Source organism: Pseudochaenichthys georgianus, chromosome 3 (assembly GCF_902827115.2).
Source record: "Pseudochaenichthys georgianus chromosome 3, fPseGeo1.2, whole genome shotgun sequence".
Classification (NCBI taxonomy): domain Eukaryota; kingdom Metazoa; phylum Chordata; class Actinopteri; order Perciformes; family Channichthyidae; genus Pseudochaenichthys; species Pseudochaenichthys georgianus.
Window position 1 is genome coordinate 52,445,370 of NC_047505.1, and position 24,762 is coordinate 52,470,131.

At 40.2% G+C, this 24,762-nt stretch overlaps 1 protein-coding gene across 1 annotated transcript in view; it reads left to right on the plus strand.

Moving 5' to 3' along the window:
• Positions 1-1,007: 1,007 nt before the first annotated feature.
• LOC117442880 (NT-3 growth factor receptor-like) overlaps positions 1,008-24,762 on the plus strand; it is a 210,293-nt gene continuing 186,538 nt past the window's right edge. The window contains exon 1 of the mRNA XM_034078826.1: positions 1,008-1,578. Within this exon, the coding sequence (XP_033934717.1) occupies positions 1,337-1,578 (242 nt within the window). The 5' untranslated portion in view covers positions 1,008-1,336. The remainder of the gene's footprint in view (positions 1,579-24,762) is intronic.

Genomic DNA, 24,762 nt, shown 5'->3' on the forward strand with positions numbered 1-24,762 from the left:
ACTGGACTCTGGTTTCAGACAGAGGGTGCAGAGGTGCTGCAGCACAGACAGTATGAGAAGAATAAAGAGGTTTTTGAACATTAAAGCATGGAGACACGTCCCAGTAACTTGTCATGGGTCAACAGGTAGTCAAATCTTTAACTCATGGCAGTTTAGGATAGGGTGGCACAATTAAACGCAATTGTATTGATATCGCAAAATAAATAGATCGGAAAAATACCAATATGTGTCAAAATACAAATATGTGTAGTATTGTTGTACTGTATATATATATATATATATATATATATATAGTGCATCCTAATAATTGTAACAACCTTTTTTGGTGATTATTTTCTCCAAAGTTGTAAATCATATTGTATGCATCAGTCAAAAGAATCACAATGTGCACACAAATAATGTCTAAAGACTTCAATTGTGTTTATTAATATTGTTAAATCGATATTTGTTGATAAATATTAAATAGTAATTGTATTCTGTTGATATGTATATATGTACTGTTCATGTTAATTAAGTCAAATATAAACTTATGACAATAGTCAAAATCTATTCATAAGCTTTTTATAAGGATGTTAAACAAAATACTTTCTTACAAGTCAGTCTAGTCAAGCATATATCCCATAGTTTAAGTACATTATAATATTTCCAATAGTGCTTTATATTTATTGTAAAAAAGACAGACCACATAAACATCTTATTATAATGGTGTAATAGTCACATCTCGCACATCTCCAGTCTAGGGCTTCCGTAGTTATGGTGATTATTGCTTTTTTATGCACTTAACTGTGAATATAATGTCCCTATCATTTATTTTGTATTTGATTTGGATATTTCTTGTTTCCATATCTCCTGATGCCCCTCTCTCTGTAGCTCTGTGGCTCACCCTCTCTCCCGCGGTGGAGCCTGCGGTGTCTGCAGGTGTCAGAGTGACTGTAGCCGGTAGGAGGGACTTGATGCTCCAACTTCTCATTTGGTTTCTCTCTCTGCGCTCCAGCCAGTCGTCCTGGTCCTGCTCGGAGAGACACGACGGCATCAGCAGCACGGATTCCGGGGGAAGCACCATGCGTCTGCGGCTGAAAGGAGGACCACCGGAGCCTCGCATTATTACGTCCCTTTCTTATTTTTGAGTTTTCTTTTTTTTTCACCAAATCTCTGACGCGCAAGGACACTACAGCAGCCATCCTTACCGGCAGCAACGCTCACATAGAGCCTCCTCTGTACGCACCATCCTCCTCCTTCCTCCCTTCCTCCCACTCTCCTCCGCTCTTCTCTCTCCTGTTTCTGTTCTAACACAGAGGACATCGGGACCTCTTCTCCCCCCTTTCAACCCGGAGACATGGATCTATGGTTTCACTCGATCCGGATTTGCTGGTGGAGGGTTTTGTTCCTGATGAGTGTTTTCCAGGACTATCTGAGCTCCATGCTGGACTGCCCGCCGACCTGCAGCTGCTCTCAAATAGAGATCTATTGCAATAAGTCCGACAACGGCAGGTTTTTCCCTTTACTGGCCCTGCAAGAAACTGGGAACAATGGGACCAGTATTGACATAGCAGAGTTATTCAAAAACATCACCACTATGTAAGTAGATGCGGATTATACCGTGCGGTTTTTTTGTTTTGAATCATTAATTGAGTATGTGCTTTCAGGGTGTCTGCTGCTTCCTCTGCACTTGTTGGCTGATTATTTCTTATTCTGAGAGTTGTTGGACTTCTATCAATGTGTTGAGTGGCCTTTTTACATGATACAACCATGTGTAATAATCCGCGTTGCATGGAGGTTAATGCGCTTATTTGCACACATCCTGCAAAGATTCTCAGACGAGCCGACTTGATCTTGAACCTTTCTGTAGTGTGTGTGCGTGCGTGCGTGTGTGTGTGTCCTCATAAAGTTGCTCCTCCGCAGCGGCTCCGCAGGCCTGAAATGACGGAAGGATGTTGCGGAGAAACCTCACATCACACATTCACCCCACAACTGCTCCGACAGAGTGGGCTAAATGAAACAGAAATAAATGGCGCAGTAAGGTCAAAACAGTTGTGTACCCAGCATCCTTTGGGGTAAGCGATGCGACCCTACAAACTTTATTTGTATGTGCAGATGATGCGTAGCTACTATAGGGGGAGGACGGGGGGCGTTAAATAACGTCCCTTGCAGCCCCCGATGGACACTTGTGTTTCATAAAGCGTAGGATCCATGATTTAAGGCTCTCCAAACCCCTCCTTTGGAAGCAGCCTACATTTCCATCCTGCCTCCTCCCTCCTCCTCCCCTCTTTCTCTCCCTGGCATCGATCCTTCCTGCCAACATCAAAGCTTTCTTTCTTGAAAAGTCAGGGGGAAAAAGGAGGCCTTAAAATAAGACCTCTGGTGTCTGATTTGCATATAAAGTAAACATCTCGCACTGGAAGGATTTCCCAACACGGCGTCGCCTTACGCCACGAAGGACTTTTCCTCCCATCGGTTTTCACTATCCCGTTTACCCCTTTTATCCTTTTGAGGCATACAACAACTTATTTAGGGACACGGTTCATCGCTTCCCTGTGCCACTAGAGGGAAGCCTGGTACCCTGCTATACACCGCCAACCAGGGCTCTTTAAACCACAACACTGGAGTCATTTATGGGAGTGTTTTATCAGAGTTTTTAGTCAAATCAGGGCTCCGGAGTAAGCGTCAGTTCAAAGCTCAGCCGCAAAAGAGGCAGAGGATGGTAAAGAGGTGAAAGGTCAGAGGTCACAGTGCCATATCAGTGATTAGCCCGTTGTAAATCCTCCCAGCCATTTATCCTCTCTCTCTCAGCCGGAATTAAACTGCCTGCTGCAAAATGCCCAAATGTAATAAGCACAAAGCCACTCATTGATTGCCTTTTTGTCTTTGAGAAACCCCTGATGCATTGAACCAGGTATAATTGTGCGTTTTATGGCCCCTCGCCAACAGGCCGCTTGTTTTCTCGCTGCTCAGCATGGACGGCAACCTCCACCCGCCGGCAGCTCAATGACAGCTTATCAGACACAAAGCGCCCAATGTCACATCAGCTCACACATCCGAGGGAGATTCATTCAAAACACACCCACACGCTTCGTCACAGTTAAATATACACGTGTTGCTCTAAGTATGCTAATTGTGTGATTGAAACATGCACGATAATAGCTACAAACCACGTGCATGTCTCTAAATATGAACGTGCTAATTGAAACATTAATGAACTAATTGCAGGTACATGCTTTGTGGTGGCCAGAAAACATGCCATCGGAACACAATAAGCAGTAACCATAGTAATACTGAGCCGTCTGAGCGAGGCCAGTACAAAGTGTCCTCTCTTTGTGAGGTGTTAGATGCGAGAGTTTTACTAACAGGAGGTCTGTTTGCTCGTCACAGGGGGAAACAGGGAGAGATGCGTACACTTTATGGAGATGGGGAATAAGAGCGAGGGGAAACTGTGGGACGACGGGGCCGGCCAAAGAAAAGCTGCCAAGTCTAGATAATAGTTTTCCAGTTCTCTCGCATTAGAGATTCATCACATCGCTGTTTGAAGTGGATAAGATAAGGCCTCGCTGTGATATTCGGAGAAAAGCAGCTGAAGCATTTGACAGGTTTGTGTAAGTGCAGCTCTGACTGCAGGTGTGCTTCCCCTGCAGAAACCAATCAGAGTCACCTCCAGTGATGACGTCTGGCCTCATTCTTTAAAAGGAGAGGCTCGAGAATCAGACCAAGTCATCACCGTATCATCAACTGCAAACCGTCTGCCTTCCTCCATACTTTCCTTTTAAGTGCATCCTTTAACTCCTATGTGTGTTCAACAACATGCACGTGGCAATCTGATTTGTGAGAGAGACTAAAAGGTACATCTTTGATTAGGTAATAAGGGTTATAGTCAATCTAAACCTGTGCTTTTGAATGGTCATATAATGTTATATCTATAATGTAAATCCTATCTGTTCCCAAGTAGTTCATTAACTTATACAAAATTAAACCAATTTCCATCTACGATCAGGACATCTTAACACTATATACGTGATTTTAGGACATTTTGGTTAAAAGATAATGTGGATTTTAGTGATAATAATATGGTTTGTGTACCGTACATGCCCGTGGACGATACAGAATTTCAGAAGGAAGTGATATAATTACAATTATTCGGCACACTTATAATCAGATCTGGCAAAAATGTTTTAATTGTTGATATCACACTGTTGCAAAATATAATGGTGCGACTTAAATACCTATCATAATGGTATGGTTTGTCAGTTATATTTAAAGACCCCCTCTAGACATGCCTTAACACATATTAAAACACTGCTTTGAATAATAATGATATTACAAAATCATGTCCCGGTTTAATTAAGGTTAGCAGCAAAGGAATATAAGACGCGTAGAATGGACATTCCCATCGTAGCAGGTGGTCGTAGCATTCTTTGTGCACCAACTGCAAAGATTTCGGCATAAAACTGAGTTGAGGTTGTGCCCGAACTACTGAAACAAGCAGTGGAGTAACGCTGTGAAATATTGAGATCCAGGGTCGATGGGTGGAATTCAAAAAGTAAATGCTTGATGCACATTGCTGTCGCCGGAGAGACAATTTTGTTTGGGTTATTTTCTGTATTCAGTGAAGCGTAAAAGCTCTAAAGACCCCAATGAAGTGTGTTGTGAAATAACAACAGACCATTTTCTATAAATAACCCTGAATGACCCGACATGTTGGTTTCTATTTCTTCGATGAACACAGAGGATTATTACCCTTTCACACATCAATGAGAAAAAAACATTTTGTCTCAAAACCCGAAGCATCCCAACACCTCACAGTTTCCCCAAACATTTAACAAACGTCTTGTAAACATCCTGTCATGAGGAAAGAGGCGATAATACTCACAACAAGTGTACATTTAACATCAAGGACATCCACATCCTGTTGATATATTGTGATGTGTATTTTATTATTTGTAATATTTCATTTAGCTTTGACAGCCGTTATAAGATTCTGCTCTCTTTGAATGTGAGTGTTAAAATCAGATGTCCTCTATTTGCCTTTGAAATGGGAAATGTTGTTCCAAAGGCATCGTAGTTTTCTCTCTGCGTCTTTAATGCCAACTCTTCCTTCAATCAAAGAGATTTATGCGAACTTGTTAAAATGCCATCTGTTTATCTGCAAACAAACTGAGACTTCCACGCTGTGAAATGCTTCAGCGTTTATCTACTTTGCCAAATGCGGCCTGAAGTTTATCGTTTGATCTCTTTAAAATCTTGATTATCCAGTCAATAAAATATTCTGTCTTCTAATTTCCCAGGATTTAAGCTATCCTTTAAAATGCATCATAATGTTATCGCGATGAATCTTTTAGCTTCTGAAGGTGTCAATTTCAAATGATGTGAAAGTCACTCTTTGGAATATACGTGTTTTATTCCCGTAACTTTGAACCGAAGGCAATCTTAAAAGGATAAAAAACAGTAGTCTTCCGTGAAAAAGAATGGAAAGAAGCTCAAATGTAAGATGCCATATGAAGGGATCACGAGGTAGGGGACATCTAACAGGACAGGGAATGTGAGAAAAAGCAAATCAAAGCTGTCACATCCATCCATCCAACGCCTGCTTATTTCACAAGGCATCACTTTCTTCAACTGCCTCGATCTCTGGCTCAATGCCAGTCACTCTGCCGCCTTAAAGAAAGTTGTTGAAGAAGTTTTTCCTCTTTCTTTTCTTTTTTACATTTTTAAACAGCTCAGCCTCGCTCGAACATATTGAGCTGTGGACACCTTCAAATACACATTTCATATGAAACCTGCCGGTTAGCTGAGGCTGCCAAAGAAACCTGTTTTACACAGGAATGTTTTCCAAAGTCCGCTTATAGGTTACTTGTGTGGGCGGCAAGCGTCCCGCGGTTCAGACGCTGAGCATTACTGCATTTATAAATCCAGCCTTTTCTCTCAAACTGCGCCCACATAATGTGTGACTGAGGCCAAGTGCATATCTATTGCATAAGTCTACTGAATGGAAATATACCAGTACACTTCCTTTTATTTCCATTCAGTCCTTTTCTTTGTCTCGCTAAAGCCCCTGTCACACTGTCCCGAAGTTGACACCCGATGGACACACGAATATTGAATTGTGAATTTCGCACGTAGATGGCCCCGAACCACACACGAAGGCAACATTGACATTATATTTAAGACATACAACTGCAATTACAATTATGTTAAAGTACTATGATACTATACTGATATCTTCAGACTTTGTTCTCTACTTTATCCGTCTTTATATGTAGAAAATATTAAGTTTTCTCCTTAATGTTGTTTCCATAGCAACAACAACTTCCTGTCAACTCGCCTTCAAAATAATATATTATATCCTTTTTAGTTTTACAGAACACAAATCGGGTTATTTACATAATATGTTTACATGATTTTGTTGTGCAATAAAACAACCAGGTGGACACACGATAAAGGGAATGTTCAAATTCGGCTGTGATCGTAGCGACATCGGGCCGTTCGTGAGGGCATCTTAAGCCATCGTATGACCGCCGGCTGAGTTTCTCAGGCTCCGGCAGCAACTTCGTGAGCGGAGGCAAAATCTTTGGCATGCTAAAAAATAGCCGAAGGACCTCGAGAAGGTTCATCTTCGTGTTGAATTTGTGTGTCAATGTTGCCCTTCGTGAGGCCATCGTGAGGGCATCGTGTTATCCTCGGTGCCATCGGGCATTCGCCCCGATCAGAGTGAGGGCGAATGCCCGATGATAACACGGAGATGACACGATTTGACAAGATGCCCTCACGAGTGCCTTACGAAGTTGCCGCTCACGAAGTTGCTGCCGGAGCCTGAGGAACTCCACCGGCGGTCATACGATGGCTTAGATGCCCTCACGAATGGCGCGATGTTGCTACGATCACAGCCGAATTTGAACATTTATTTTATCGCGTGTCCATCGGGTGTCCATTTCGGGACAGTGTGACAGGGGCTTAACCCAACGACGCAAAAAGATATTTCGAACATTAGGATCATTTAATTATAGGGGCACTTATTCTGTAGTAGATACAACATTGCTGGAACTTACATTTCTCATAATGCAGTTTGTATTGTCTAACATAAGACGATCACTACATCTTTTTCATTCCCCACACCTTCAGTTTGTAACATGCCGTCATGTTACTAATTTGGATTTCATCATAAGGGTTCATCATCAGGGGATATCTCTATCTGGTGCTACAGAATAATGAAAACTGTCCATCATCTGCTTCAACTTCTACAGGCTGTCTATAAACTAATCAGAATCTGTAAAAACAGTGGTGGGCCCCTTTACATTCTGGAAGTAGTTCAAGTAAAGCTGAAGGATTGGACATTGGACCTTCTGGTTTGTTGACTAGCGGTTTGAACCCCCTTGTTTGGTGTTTTGGCTTTTGGCATTTAGTTTTATGGCGCTATAATTGACCGTATGTGGCTGATAGGGTAGTTCCTGGAGAGGCAAGATAGCATTAGCATGACAAATGCTCATGTGTGCGTTGTAGCGACTTGTCAATCCCAATGTGCGTTGCCATAATGCATGCCCTGCTTTATCATCTATTCAACTATACATGGGACCATCCTTTAGCAAAGGAACAGCATGTTAAAGAAGACATAAGAAGAAGACTAAATCTCCAGAATTGGACCATAGATTAATCCGGAAAATCTTTACTGAGGTAATGATTTAAGTGAGAAGTCGCATCATTTTCTCATAGACTTTTATACAACTAGACGTCTTTCTGAAACCAGCTGCCCCCTGCTGGATATTAGAAAGAATGCAGGTTTATAGCACTTACTCATCAGGTTCAGGTTCTTTATTTGTACCCGTAGGTAGATTTTGTTTGCCGAAAAAAAGACACGGGATCCATCCTGACACACTCTAAAAACAAACACAAACAACCGACACATCTCTAATAGAAGGACTAATAAAAAGTACAAGTATACCCTACCTTGCTTTGAGTCAAATCTCAAAATATTTCAAAGACATTTAAGAAGAAAAACACTAGTACAAACATCGGCCTTACTTTTAAGATGCTAAGGTGTGTAGGTAAAATAGTGCTGGATACTCGTGGCTGGAGAGAAATGTGTTGTACCTCCAACATATGTAACAGAAATATGTGTTGGGACATTTTACTATCATGTTTGATTGATAGTAACCTTCTTGCAGGTTGACTGTATGAGTTTCCGATATTCTCATGAATATCTTTCGGAAACAAAACTGACAATCGAGTTAAAGTAGGGTCATTAGAAGGGAATTTTCTCATAGACTTCTATCGAAATTGACTTTTTTCAACCATTGGAGTCGCCCCCTGCTGGATATTAGAGAGAATGCAGGTCCAATGTACTTCTGCGTTGGCTTCACTTAAGGCAATAACATCGTTTTTCATGCACTGGTCAATTTTGAGATTTTGTGCTATTTTCTTTCAGGCGTTTGGAAGGAAAACGTACAAAATACACATTTAAGTGTTTATTTTTACTATCGTCTATTTGCGTCTGTAGATTTCTCCTAAATTCCCCAAAAAGTTAGTATTAATTTTGTTATCAATATATGTATTGATTTTCAGCTTACAAAAAATCACATACATAGCAATACATATATACACAGGACAACTACTTTACTTTACATTAAAGAAAAACAACACTAAATTAAATTGGTACATACCACAAGGGCACTCTAATACATCGGCAACCATCCAGTTTTCCAGCAATAGGACCGTATTTCTACAGAGGATACCACAGTCATTTACATTTTAACATATTATAGCATATTATAGCATTATCGCATTATCCTGCGCCAGGTTCGTTCAGAAATTGAGATAGGTCGTTGTTCTTGGTGTACTTTATAAAACGTCCCCAGACCTTCTGGAACAGTTCTTGTTTGTCTTTGAGAATGTAAGTGATTTTTTCTAAAGGCAGACATAAAGAAAGTTCCCTAAACCACTGTGCAATACTCGGTCTGCCCAACTGTTTCCATGTTAAGGCAATCACTCTTTTTGCTTGTAATAAACACATATCTATAACAACTTGTTTATAACGTTGTTGTCCATCCGGATTAGGGTTGCCAGAAACTGACCATAATGAAAATCGATTATTCGGCAGCCCCGGCGAATAATAATCGATTATTCGATATTATTACTCTTTTTACCTGCCGCTTTGTTCATCTTTAGTCGCACGTGTGAGGGGGGGTGGGGGTGGGGCCGGGGTCGGTGTGTAGCGTGCTGCAGCAGCAGTCTGCTCTGCGCAGGCTTCCTCCAAGTTTACAGTAAAACAAACTGGTGGTGTGACCAATGACCATTTACAATTATTAATACTATTACTATTATTAGCATATATATATTTATATATATTTTGGTTGAAACTAAGCCAGAAAAAAAAAAAAAAAAACATAAATAAAAATAATTATATATATAAATAAAATCGATTTTAAAAAATAATATTCGATTATGGAGGCTGTAGCGAATATTCGAATAATCGAATAATCGCTGGCATCCCTAATCCGGATATAGGCCAAGTAGGAACATTTTTGGTTCCAGCTTTAAGCTGATCGCTAAAATATTCTGTACTGTTACCCTAACCTCTTCCCAGAATCCCTTTATTCTTGGACTTAACCATAGACAATGGAACAGTGTGCCTTTTCCGTCCCCACATCTGGTGCATGTGTCTGGGATATTAGCGTTATATTTATTCAGTTTTTCTGGTGTAATATACACTCTCATTAGCCACTTGTATTGCAGAAGCTTTAGGCGCGTATTACCCGTCTGTGTTTGGGCCGCCTTACAAGCTGGCTCCACTGTTCCAATGTTAGATTTTCCTGTAAGTCATTTTTCCAGGCATCGAGTCTAGAGTTCGAGGATTCTGAGGAGAACGCCAGCAGGAGATCGTAGAATTCAGATATGATGCCCTTCCCAAAGGGGTTTTTAATTAAAACTTTCTCCAATATGGACAGAGGAGGGGCATTCTAACGTAACATAAAGTACCGCGACCGCTGTGTGCACCATGTCATCAGGGATATCGTTGGAAAGCTGTGTCTCTCCTGCACAATCGCATCAGATCCAAATATGGTCATTTCCTTTGAATCAGCAACCAATCGTGAAAGCACAAAGGGGTCTTAAACCAAGAAACGAAATCTCATTGGCTGGTGTCAATCTCTGACAACGTGATTCGTTCAGAAGCCTCACGTGGTGTGCTAAAACACTTCCTGGTTAACTTTCTGCTGGAAATTTAAATCTCAAAATGGCAAAAGAACGGCGAAAAAAACGTTCACAGAGAAGACGACAACAATTGTCACTTGCACGAAGCAAGGTTATACAAATACCAAATGACCCCGATTATGAAATACCTTCACGGAGTGCGTCGAGGCGCAAGCTGTCATCCGAAGAACAGGAGGGCTTAGCTAGCGCCTCACTGCAATCTTTAAAGGTCCTTTTCTCAAAATGAGTTTTTCTCCTACTCTGAGTTCGAAATTTAAACTTCAGTAGCACGTTTTCATTACATTTCAAACCTTTATTTTATTTATCAATCCCATTGAGATCATTGATCTCTTTTTCAAGGGAGACCTGATCTCAATACACCAAACCTTCCAGTTATATTCCTATCAATATTATGAAGGCTTTTACAGAAGGGTTTGTTCATATATCATTCATAGCCTGAATTATACAACATTGTATACCTAAAAACATGGCAAAATTGATATGTTAGGGCTGTTGACAGTATTTTCTGATTTATGGAGTGATACAAAGAGATGTCCAATGTCCCTTCTGTAAAATCCTTAGATACTAATATGACTAAGAAATGAAACAAGAATTTTGAACCTGGCTTTATCCAAAGTTCAGATTTTGATTCCTGAAATGTGTTAAAATATGCGCATATTTAATGAGAGAATGGAACATTTGCATATTTAAACAGGCTATTTCAGAAAACTTGTAATGCAAAAAACAATTACCTTAATGTAAGTAATTAACTGGAGACATTTCTAGCTGATAATTACCCGATTTACCTGGGGTGTCTCGCCTTATGCGCATATTTAATGAGATAATTGTCATTTGCATATTTAAACATGCTATTTCAGAAAACTTGTAATACAAAATACAATTGCCTTCTTGTAAGTAATTAACTGGATACATTTCTAGCTGATATCTTTAAGTTAAAAAAATACCCTATTCACCTGGGGTGTCTCGCCTTCAGTCATTCAAAGATTGTTAGTGAGTTAGGTCATTAGTAGGTTCATAGTCTTCTAACCCAATGGTTATGTCCCAGCTCAGCGGAAAAATGGAAAGTAACATAAAACCAGTTGGATTTGGTCAATTAAAGTTCCATCCTTCCATCTTCTCCATCTTCTCCCGCTTATCCGTGGTCGGGTCGCGGGGGTAGCAGTTCCAGCAGAGAGCCCCAAACTTTCTTTTCCCTGGCGACATCCACCAACTCTGACTGGGGGGTCCCAAGGCGCTCCCAGGCCAGCGAAGAGATATAATCCCTCCACCTGGTCCTAGCTCTACCCCTTGGTCTCTTCCCAGCTGGACGTGCCTGGAACACCTCCCTAGGGAGGCGCCCAGGTGGCATCCTAACTAGGTGCCCGAACCACCTCAACTGGCTCCTTTCGACGCGAAGGAGGAGCGGCTCAACTCCGAGTCCCTCCCTGATGACCGAACTTCTCACCTTATCCCTAAGGGAGACGCCAGCCACCCTGCGGAGAAAACCCATCTCGGCCGCTTGTATCCGCGACCTCGTTCTTTCGGTCATAAATTAAAGTTGTTTATTGGAAATGCTCCAAACACTAAAACGATAGTTATGGGTTGAACAGTATACCCCCTCAATATGTGACAACTTTTGAACACTTTTTGTATCTGGTTTGATTGGTTATAACCTGCCTACAGGTTGCATGGCTTTCAGATATTTGATATATTTGGAAAAACATTTACAACTTCATGGTTTTCCAGTCGTCTTGATTCAGTGTTTTGTTCTTCCCCCTTATCTGGGAAGTTAAATGGATGAATAGAGGGATGTGTGACTCCTCGGTTATACACACGAATACTCACACACTTTGATTCAGACTCAAACACTCCCTTACTGCTAGTTTATGTATTTAGCCCACCTCCTCCCTGCTGCTCTTCATCCATGTCTTTGTTCTTCTCTCTGCATTGTGAAGTGTTGAAGTCTTGGTTTCTGATGCCCAGCTCACATGTATCCCTTTGTAGTCTTGATTTATTTGTCCTCGTCACCTTGATAGATCCTCAGTTGTTTACAATTTCTACGTTTTTTTTTTAGGGGTGAGAAGTTTTGACAAGCCTGCTGGGGTGTTTCTGTTTTGATATCTGCAGTTTTTTGGATGTTGTCGTATCATTTGAAGGTACAAATAAATGATACCTCTGTAAGCTGCTCATAAGGAGCTTTACACCTTTCTGACATCAGCCTCAGATATCTGCTTTGTATCTAAGCTCATCCAAAACAAGAAATCACACTCTACTGCAATGCTTCAGCAAATGTCATTTGAAAGGAAGTCTTGAGAAAGTGGCTAATGGATTGACTTTTGAACGTTGTTCTCAAATGTTAAAGGCCATCTAAACATACATGTAGACCAACATTGGCTCAATAAGATCTAAAGAACGAGTTTTGAATAAATAAACAAGTTGGCCGGGGATGTCTTGTCAACTTTCGGTACCTAGCAGCTTTTGATTCTCTGTGCATCGAATGCTTTGTGTCCATACCAAAATAACATTAAATGAAGTATGGGGTACGTTTGTATACATATAACATACTTCTATATACGTAAAGTGCAATTATATATCTCTTAATGGGCTGGCCCCAGAGTACATCTCCGACCTCTTACAGGTGCACACCCCCTCAAGGGCTCTGAGGTCGGCTGATCAGCTGCTGCTTGTAGTCCCAACAACAAAGAGAAAGACCAGGGGAGACCGAGCGTTCTCATCGGTAGCCCCCGGGCTCTGGAACGACCTGCCCCCTCGTGTTAAATTGTCGCCCACTCTTGAAGCTTTTAAGTCCCGCCTAAAAACCCACCTCTTTTCCCTCGCCTACCAGTCAGTCTGAGCTGAGCCATGTCATACCGATCTGTATGCTTTCACTGTCTGTCCATAGCCTTTATGTGCCTTGTATTTATTCTTATGTGTGCTTTTTTTTATCTATTCGTGTCTTATTATATTTTATTATAATGTTATGTTCATTGTGAAGCACTTTGGCAAACCCTCTGTTTTTAAACTGTGCTATATAAATAAAGTGGATTGGATTGGATTATATATTATAAATAATGAATGAATATCAAGCACTAAATGTTCTGCCGTTTGTAAAGACTTACGATAAGGTACATGATCCCAATATATTGGTGTGGCAACCTGCTAACTAAGCCACTAACATCATTCAGAAATTAGAATTGAGTCTAGTGTAGATGCAGATCTTTGTAATGCAGACTAGATAAATCCTATCCATACAAAGTTGTGTTACCTTTATTTTGAGTATTATCAATTTCTATTAGAAGCAAACTTTGCGGTTTCGGCCCATTACGTTCAGAGTAAGAAACACGTGGTTAACAAAAATGGAATACAACTTCTTTGTAAGGGTTAAAATAACTCTGTTTGGCTTAAAATAAAAACGTTAGATACATAATTTAACGGACGTTCATTTAATTGGATTTTTGGTTTTCAACTGGGACACAAACAAGAGTCCACAGACCATATTGGAAATGTATTTCCAAACATAACCCGGCAACAAATACATTCCCCTTGGAAATATAATTCTTAATGCAGTTTCAATGTTTTAAGTTAATTGTAGGAGTCCCAGCCTTGCTATGCAACAACGAGGACATTTCTGATGTATCCCATTGCAGTTTTATGAGGTGGCTTTTCAGATGCATCCATTAATTATTGGCTTGTATGAGCAAATAAAATGACTTTGAAATGAAGCGCTTTTCTGTCGGGGTTTGGGAAGCTCTCGACAACCTTCAAAGCCCTGGTTGCGTTTCCTCGGGTGTCATCAACACAAATGTAGTCGAACCACCCAGGACGGAGTTGCTAACACGCGTCGTGCAGTTTTACCGAACGATGCTCAACCTAAGGCTCCTCCGGTATAAGCATATCATCAAGTTTGCATGAGCCTGTCTTTGTGGAAAGTAGGTCAAGGCTGCCATGTGAGAATTAGGAGGAGAGAGCAGCTTCAGATTCTCTGCATGCAGTGAGAAGTCCCGGCCATGTGACTGACCCATCTTCTCCCACGCCCCCCCGCCTCAACTCCCACATCTGCAGGCAGCCCTCGAGCCTTCAAAGATGCATACTAATGAAGCCCCCCCCCCCCCGCATTAAGGATCGCGGGGTGAAAAATACTGAAGGCTCTGCTGTTTCACCCAGGATTAGAAAAACCCTTTAAAACTGTGCTGCGGCATTCTGGGGGCTTTCTGTTGACATTCAGTTGAGCTTCTGCTTTTATACAGCAGATTATGAGTCACTGCCGCTACTGTAGGCAACAGTTTATCATGTCGTATGTGTGAGACTGAAGGGAGCAGAAACAATCATGTATCCACCTATTTAAACCCAATTTGCATAATCCATGAATGTACATGCATTCTTTATTATAATATGTGATTGCTCACGAGGACAATTATCAAGAACTTGCTGCTGTGAGCTGATGAACAGTCTGACAGATGTCTAATCAGGTAGTCGGAGTTTTACTGAAGGTGTATTACACTAAATCGTGTTCAAACATGATATCTGGCTCTCTGAAATCAGCTTTATCCCTTCTCCTGCCTTCTTAATGTGTGATGGCAGTGGCTTGGAAACTCTTTTTACTCTCTTGATATATCTCTCATCTTCCTGCGGTCCATCTCCCACACACCATTCATTTCCTCAGAGATAACTTCCCAGGTGAGGAAGTGAGCCTGACCTCCACAGTGTCCATCGCCTCCCTCCGCACAACACATCCTCCTTTTCTCTCATGGCCGCTAATAAAGCTCCTGCTTATTATTCATGTGGAATGTTTTATGTGTACAAAAAGCATCAATCATGGTGTTGTATAAAGTAGGAGGAGTCGCTGCTCTGTCCTCCATGTCAGTGATGACTGGCAGAGCTGAATAATGCAGCTCTGAATCCGCTCTGAGCTCCAGCCATGTTCTCATACATGCGGATCTTGATTGATGCTGTTCAACGGCTTCTCTCCTCTCTTTTGTTGGAGAGAAACGGCTTATTACTTAAACAGGGCATCAACTCTCCTTTATACTGTCTAATTGTTGGCATACCAATCTCACTTCATCCAGTCTCAGTGTCGCCTCTATGCCTTTTGTTTCACGATCCCTTCGGGGAGAGAGCCACTGATGTCAATGAGGAAATGCCTTTAATCTGCATTTTCTTTAATATCCAGCAGGGGGCGACCTTTCTGGTTGCGAAAAGTTGTATAGAAGTCTATGAGAAAGTTAACTGGATTTATGAGCCTTGAAAACATTATCATGATACGTGTATGGTCTCAATTGCTTCTTTAAAGTATTTTTTCAATACAGCAGGATCAGTTATTTCGTCAATTATGCTCCCATGTATAGTAAAATAGCAGGGCGTGTACTCCGTGTTTTTGTCTCACAACTTAAAACCTGAAAGGTGGGGTAGGTAAGTTTGAGAAACCGGCTCGAGATACACTTTTTGTTATATTCCATGGAATGCTCTTAACATCCCGATAGCAATGAATATCTGAAGTGCTTTGACAATAAATCCATAAAAAAATGTCATCTGTCGAAGCCGTGGCGCTGTACAAAGCACGACCAATCATCTGAGCCGGCTAAAGTAACTGGATGGCCTACCTGCCTGTCAGCCTTCCATCGGGGCACAAACTTATCTCGTGCCCTCATTGGTCATGTGCGCGTTCCTGTGTGTTGGAGGAGGGGCTCTGTGAGGAAGGGGCAGATTTTCTCCGGCTGTGTATTTTCAAATTCCAGCGCACTCGAGCCGGTTTCTCCAAAATTACTTACCCCACCTTTAAGGCCATGGTTGTTTAGTTATCTTTAAACCAGAACAATACACTTTCACATACATGTCCTAACTTCTCACCTCATTTTCCCAATCCTTTTTTTGGTCTCAATCTCTAGTTTCAAATCTCTTTTCCAGTAAAGCATGTTAATTTGTAGTCCTGTTCAAAGTGTGTTTTTTACTTTATGAATGTAAATTGTAATTATTTCCTATTAAGCATTTACTTGTACTTTTCTCCATCTTGTTGAGTCATATCTTGTTCTACAAAAAACAAGATGGCGATCGACAAAATACTGAACTGCCAGACTATTCCTATTATTTTTGCATTTTTTGTGAATCATATTGAAATGCCATGGTGTATTAAGTGCCGAAGCAGAAAAACACATTTCCACAAAGCCTGCATAAGTTGTTTCCAGTTGGTGAGCAGCCCCTTTTTTGTCCATCAGCAAATGATTGAAATCTATTTGAGGCAATATGTGTGCTGATGTTTGTGCGGTAAACACATGAATTAATATCTCTGGCTGTTTTACTTTGACCACCATCATCAGCTGTCGGACAGAGGTGTGAAGAAGTAGAGTACGAATACGTTGTTGCTGTACTTAAGTACATTTGTCTGGTATCAGTACTTTACTCCACTACTTATTTTTCTGACGAATTTTTACTTTGACTTCTTACATGTTGAACTCAAATACCTGTACTTTCTACTTCTTACATGTTGAACACAAATACCTGTACTTTCTACTTCTTACATGTTGAACTCAAATACCTGTACTTTCTACTTCTTACATGTTGAACTCAAATACCTGTACTTTCTACTTCTTACATGTTGAACACAAATACCTGTACTTTCTACTTCTTACATGTTGAACTCAAATACCTGTACTTTCTACTTCCTACATGTTGAACTCAAATACCTGTACTTTCTACTTCTTACATGTTGAACTCAAATACCTGTACTTTCTACTTCTTACATGTTGAACACAAATACCTGTACTTTCTACTTCTTACATGTTGAACACAAATACCTGTACTTTCTACTTCTTACATGTTGAACTCAAATACCTGTACTTTCTACTTCTTACATGTTGAACCCAAATACCTGTACTTTCTACTTCTCTCATGTTGAACACAAATACCTGTACTTTCTACTTCTTACATGTTGAACCCAAATACCTGTACTTTCTACTTCTTACATGTTGAACTCAAATACCTGTACTTTCTACTTCTTACATGTTGAACCCAAATACCTGTACTTTCTACTTCCTACATGTTGAACTCAAATACCTGTACTTTCTACTTCTTACATGTTGAACCCAAATACCTGTACTTTCTACTTCTCTCATGTTGAACTCAAATACCTGTACTTTCTACTTCTTACATGTTGAACTCAAATACCTGTACTTTCTACTTCTCTCATGTTGAACACAAATACCTGTACTTTCTACTTCTTACATGTTGAACACAAATACCTGTACTTTCTACTTCTCACATGTTGAACACAAATACCTGTACTTTCTACTTCTTACATGTTGAACTCAAATACCTGTACTTTCTACTTCCTACATGTTGAACTCAAATACCTGTACTTTCTACTTCCTACATGTTGAACTCAAATACCTGTACTTTCTACTTCTTACATGTTGAACTCAAATACTTGTACTTTCTACTTCTCTCATTTCCCAAACAGCTGGTTCCTTTAGTCTGAATGTGTGTTGGTGCGTGGTCATTATTCTTCAGAGTCACTGCGTGCCTATTGGTTGGAACACGATCCGTGTATCCATCACTTCCTGGTCTTCTCTAAAGAAGAGGGACCAATGGAAACGTTGCCATGTTGCCGTTGTTCAGCATGGAAACATTCATTAGCTAACAATGACATTATTGTTCTATTGATATAAAGGGAGGTCAGGTACTCTTTAAAGCAGCTGCTAGCTATGGGTACTTTTTACTGAAGTACATTTCAAACTCTTACTTGAGTAAAGAAGTGTAGTCAGTACTTCTACTTTATTTTTAAACACAAGTAAGTTTCTACTTGAGTAAAGGATGTGTGTACTTTTGCCATCTCTGTCAGGACAGGATAAGGTATCGCAGCACAACATGTTCCTTCATATTTCGCAGAAAGATATATATATATATATATATATACATTGGCCTCTATTTATTGATTACCTCGGATGCTCTGATATCTGTATTTGCTCTGTTCTGCAGACTATAGGTGTGTTTTGCACTACATCAACACATTATGGACCTGGCAGGCAGTGCAGCTGAACTCACCGATCACTCTCGGGGAGCGAGGACTCGCGGTGGATAATGGAGAGCACCAGGAGGCTTTTTAAGACCCTGACGGTGCTTTGTGTGGAGGCAGATGAGAACACATTAAAAGTAAATGGTCCACTGAGACTCAACTCTCCTTCCTACGAGCTCCCTGTCGGTGCAATGACCTTGCTACTCCAGTCAGACCGACTCAGTCACTCTCCGTCTTTTGAAGAAGTACCTCTCTCTCTCTTCATGCTAACACCTCCTTTAATATGCTCTCGCCTTGAAGTTAATAAAACCAATCGACCTTATTTCTTTTATTCCATTCCCACAATTTCAACCCTACAGTACAATAGCTCAGAAACTTTTTAAATAAGTAAGTAGCATTTATTTATAAAGCGCTTTTCACAGACATAGTCACAAAGTGCTGGACAAAGCATCATAGGAATTAAGAAGTGCTAAAAACACAATACACAATAAAAACAATCAAACCATAGAATCAATTAGAATAAAAGCACAGCACCAGATTTCCTGTGTTCCAGTTTAAAACCTTTTCCTGCACTCAGGCTGTTTTCTGTGCGCTCGTGACATTTCTGCTCTCAGATTTATTCTGTGCGCGCTCGAAACTTTTGTGCAACAATCCTGTCAAAATCCCTCAACCAATAGGAGGCCAGGTGTCCTTGCGGGTGCGTTCGCTTTACTTATTACAGCGTCCCGTAAGGGCGGTTACTCTTTGGTTTATAAACTCCTGCCATCCACGCATGGATGTATAATAAGAACTTTTACCGCGATGTTCACACGCCATGCATACATTCTTCTTTGTCACAGGACACATTCAGCACCTAAACAAACATTGGTAGAAGTAGTACTCAAGTTTTATTCTCATGTGAAAGTAGAAATACTATATTGCATTTTTTTTTCGTTTTATCAGATAGCGGAAGGAATCAACTTTTTTTTTAATTCGACGTCAAACACAAAAAACAAGATTTTGTCACAGTCTTACCATAAAAACAACGTCTTAAAAGCTTCACTGGTCTCCTTGCTGTCTGTCTGCAGACGAGGTACATGCAGCTGCGAGCAACTTGAGGTGTTTTGGTCGACTGTATCATATTTTATGTGGTAAATATCACAAACACTGACTTGGGGAAGAAAGCATGCAAGGGGTGTTGTGGCTCTGATATTTATACTTTGTTATTTCCTGAATGTGATGTTAGGTTTCCGGGAATTACAGTTATTTGGTTTCATACCAGTGGGTGAATTGGGAGACTGAGCGTTGCATTGTTGATGCCTCTGAATGGAAACATTGTGCTCGCTGTGACTCAGATGTTCTTCAGGGATAAGAGAAAGCAGAGGCTTCAACATAAGGATGTTTGTCGGAAATGCTAGACCGAATTAGCCTGCCTTTTGTGGGATTAATAATAGGGGACATTTGCATTAACAGCGGATATTCTTATTATATTACATACAGTTTGCAGTGTATCATAACATGTTTTTAGCATTCATTTGCATTCTTTTTAGAAATATTGATATTCATACCGACCCTTTCTTATAGGCTATTTATCTGTATATTATAACATGTTGGAATAGTCGTTTTCCTATGACATTGTGGCCCTAAAGAAACGTTTTGTTTGGTCATACATCGGCTCCTTCATTATTAAAATGATTTTGAAATGCCTTCTCCGCACACATTTACAATACCGAATCACAAACAGACAAACACTCGACACATGTTGACCTTACAGCAGCAGGAATCAGGACACAGGAGATTTCAGCACATTTCATCATCCCTTATTTCATTCACTTCATGAAAACGCCGGCGTTGGTTAATAATTTATTTATGAGCTCTCCACGTTACATCAGTCAAAGTCAACAGAGCTAAACAACAACAACACGCAGGGCCGATCATCAGAGGTGGGAAGTAGTGGAGTACAAATACTTTTGTTACTGTACTTTATCAGTATTTTACTCCACTACTTATTTTTCTGACGATTTTTTACTTTGACGTCTTCCATTTTGAACTCAAATACCTGAACTTTCTACTTCTTACATGTTGAACCCAAATACCTGTACTTTCTACTTCTTACATGTTGAACACAAATACCTGTACTTTCTACTTCTTACATGTTGAACTCAAATACCTGTACTTTCTACTTCTTACATGTTGAACCCAAATACCTGTACTTTCTACTTCTTACATGTTGAACACAAATACCTGTACTTTCTACTTCTCACATGTTGAACACAAATACCTGTACTTTCTACTTCTCACATGTTGAACACAAATACCTGTACTTTCTACTTCTTACATGTTGAACCCAAATACCTGCACTTTCTACTTCTTACATGTTGAACACAAATACCTGTACTTTCTACTTCTTACATGTTGAACCCAAATACCTGTACTTTCTACTTCTTACATGTTGAACACAAATACCTGTACTTTCTACTTCTTACATGTTGAACACAAATACCTGTACTTTCTACTTCTCACATGTTGAACTCAAATACCTGTACTTTCTATTTCTTACATGTTGAACTCAAATACCTGTACTTTCTACTTCTCACATGTTGAACCCAAATACCTGTACTTTCTACTTCTTACATGTTGAACTCAAATACCTGTACTTTCTACTTCTTACATGTTGAACACAAATACCTGTACTTTCTACTTCTCACATGTTGAACCCAAATACCTGTACTTTCTACTTCTAACATGTTGAACTCAAATACCTGTACTTTCTACTTCTAACATGTTGAACTCAAATACCTGTACTTTCTACTTCTCACATGTTGAACTCAAATACCTGTACTTTCTACTTCTCACATGTTGAACACAAATACCTGTACTTTCTACTTCTCACATGTTGAACACAAATACCTGTACTTTCTACTTCTCACATGTTGAACTCAAATACCTGAATCACTTCCTGGTCTTCTCTAAAGAAGAGGGACCAATGGAAACGTTGCCATGTTGCCGTTGTTCAGCATGGAAACATTCATTAGCTAACAATGACATTATTGTTCTATTGATATAAAGGGAGGTCAGGTACTCTTTAAAGCAGCTGCTAGCTATGGGTACTCTTTACTGAAGTACACTTCAAAGCCTCTTTACTTTTGCTTGAGTAGAGAAGTTTAGTCAGTACTTCTACTTTCACCAGAGTATTTTTGAACACGAGTATCTGTACTTCTACTTGAGTAAAGGATGTGTTACTTTTCCCTTCTCTGCTGATCATCAGACTAATTGTGGCTAAATGAGCTCCATGTGGTTCCTGGTGTTTGACAGACTTTGATGGCCTGTCTCCTCGGGAAAAGACCGGCTCTGTCAGCTGTCTCCATCTGACACTGTCACTGCGTCTTATTTCCTGGGGAAGCCATCACCTGTCAGGCTTCACTAATGTGTGTATTGTTACCGAAAAGATCAGCTCGGCGCCCTCTGGGTCTCTCCGACAGAGCCAGGAAGTTCACTGCACTGTTTCAGAGCGTAACCTTTCCAAAGTCCATTAAGGGCATATGGCTGAACAGATTATGAGCCAATGGGCACAGATCTATGAGAGGAACCCCAGACCCTTATTAAAGAAGGACCCCCAGATTGATTCAGCAGAAATAGAAAAGGAATAGAGTGTTTATTTTGTGGTTGTTTTGGGTCTCTATATACTTGTTATGCCTTTGTGGAAGTGTTGGGTCCAAAGAAAGCAGCACATACATGATGTTGTGTAATTTTAAACCAAAACTAAGTCCTCAGGATGACTTTAAGACGTGAACATGGTCATTTTTGTTTTGTAACATTAAATGAAAAAAAAAAATTTTATAAAAAAAAAAAAAATCCCGATCCCCGATTTTTTGAAAATCACGTGATCGGCTCCGATCCCCGATCACGTAAACGGATCGAGACATCTCTAGTCTCTATATACTTTTTATATGTCTTTGTGGAAATGTTGGGTCCGTGTGGTATTGTTTGCTTTTTATCTTTTGTCTCTTTCAAAAACTTGTTTACATCAATTTGCAGTTGTTTTGTGTCTCTTAGAAGGTTGTTGTCTCTTATATGTGTTGGGTGTCTCTTTTAAGTTGTATTCAGTCTCTTTGCAGCTGTTTAACATCTCTGTGTAGCACCTTTCTGTCTTTGTGTCTCTGTTCTGATTTTCAAGTCAAAGTTAAAAGTTCAAGTTTTCGTAGCTGTTTTGCATTTTTTGGAAGTTATTTAAAAAAAAAAAATGAAATAGTTGTGTTTGTCCTTGTATTTTCAGTTGTCTTGTGTCTCACTTATGTTGAGTTGCATCTCTTGGTAGCAGTTTTCAGTCTACTCGTGTCTTTGTACTTATATTGGGTGCATTTTGGTTTTCTTTAAAGCGGTTTCCTTTAAAGTGATTGTTGCTTCTCCTAGTTGTCTTTCTGCATATCTTTGTGTTGTTTTTTTATTTGTCTTGTTGACACTTGGCATCTCTTTGCAGGTGGTTTACATATGTTGGGTTAGCTGCATTTCTTTAGAGGTTTTATAGTGTCTCTTTGTGTCAGTTTGCATCTCTGTGTTGGTGTGTTTGTGTCTCCTTTCATCCATCAGCTTTTTTCTGTCTCTTTCTAGTTACTTTCCAGCAGTCTGTGGTGTTGTTGTTGTTGTACATAACTTTCCAACAACAAATATTAACACTCAATTCAGACAGAGACTTTTGACCACTTTCGCTCCTGGGTTTTTGTCCAGTAGCCTTTTTTCCCCGTAATGCAGACATGTGAAAGTGTATAATCTTATCTCTCACGATATGTCCACTATCATTTGTAAAACAAGCCTGGAGATGTGATGTCCAACTGCCAGCCTGTATGTCTTCAGACGGACGAGACGTGTCCTCAGGATGGCCCCCATTTTGATAAAATACTAAGAGTGTACGACAGGGAGAGTGTGGGCGTGTGTTTGCCTGAGAGAAGTAGTTACTTAAATGGAAGCAGGGAGAAAAACAATAAAATATTCAACAACCTTGAGCTCCATCTCTCCTTCTGGAGGTAATTGGCTGACACTGTGAAGCCTTTTTATAAGAACTATAGCATGTGAGGGTTTAGATGTTGTTGCATTTCTCATCAAAAGGCAGGAGACAAGAAGGCACATTTGGTAGGAATTTAACAAGGAACTTCCCTTCCTTCTTATGTTTCACAACAAGAGGAGAAAAGTGTATGTTTATTGATTTACCCGGAGATAGATTTTTAGCGTTGTAGCTTTTATTCGTTGTGTTGTAATGAAAGGAATATTCTGCCAAACACTGAAACTCTGGAGTCAAGTGCACATATTTTGCAATTGTTATTCCAGCATAACATGGTAAGACTGTTACAAGAAATCTGATGCGATTGGTAGCCGGAAAGAACTGAAACCAAAACAAGCCTGAACACCTCCTAAAAATGTGTCATGGTTTTGGATTTCAGTCTGCTTCTTCATAATACATTGATTCACTTTGGTTGGTTGTGTCCAGCTGCAGCCATTTCATTACATACTACAGTGAGGACGTATCTTTGGGGTCAAAAAGCCAATGAAATATCTCCATGTGATTTTGGATTATTGCAGAAAATAATCTCTGTGGCAAAGAAACGTTTATGATGCTTATACGTTTAGTTCAGCAGGATAATCTCCACATATCAACACCACGTTATGATTTCTGAAGTAAAAAGCTAATGTTGGGCTTTAAAGGAACTACAGCATGGTCACATGACTTCACGTCACCACCGCTAAGCTAAAGGAGGCTAATGTTAGGGCTATAAAGGAACTACAGCACGGTCACATGACTTCACGTCACCACCGCTAAGCTAAAGGAGGCTAATGTTAGGCTATAAAGGAACTACAGCACGGTCACATGACTTCACGTCACCACCGCTAAGCTAAAGGAGGCTAATGTTAGGCTATAAAGGAACTACAGCACGGTCACATGACTTCACGTCACCACCGCTAAGCTAAAGGAGGCTAATGTTGGGCTATAAAGGAACTACAGCACGGTCACATGACTTCACGTCACCACCGCTAAGCTAAAGGTGGCTAATGTTGGGCTATAAAGGAACTACAGCACGGTCACATGACTTCACGTCTCCACCGCTAAGCTAAAGGCGGCTAATGTTGGGCATGATGACGTTTAGTCGTCTCATTTCGACACTTTTTAGCAACTGCCGTTTCTAAATTCACCAATGGGGTATTACCTGACACGTTTATGTTGTAGAATAAACATTTCATCAGCTAGTGTTAACCAGAGACTTTATTTCAGTATAACATCTGAATATATATTTTTAAAACCATTAACTTCCAAGGGAACAGGAAGGGCTAAAATGTTGAGTCATTTGCCGGTTTAGGAATCATTACTGCGGCACTCTATTAGCTTCTGAAAATATGTAGGCCTACTACTCTTTAGCTTTTTTGCATTTCAATTATTACCTGTCTTTTTTTTTTGTATCCTGATTTGGTGTTTGACCCTTCCAGTGTATTTCATATTTTACATCAAACTGAACATCTTTCATTCAAGGTGTTTTCATCGTAGAAGTAAAAACAAAGTTATCCACAATGAAAGCATCGTGCTGGTTAAACAGTCGGAGGTAAAAGGTAGC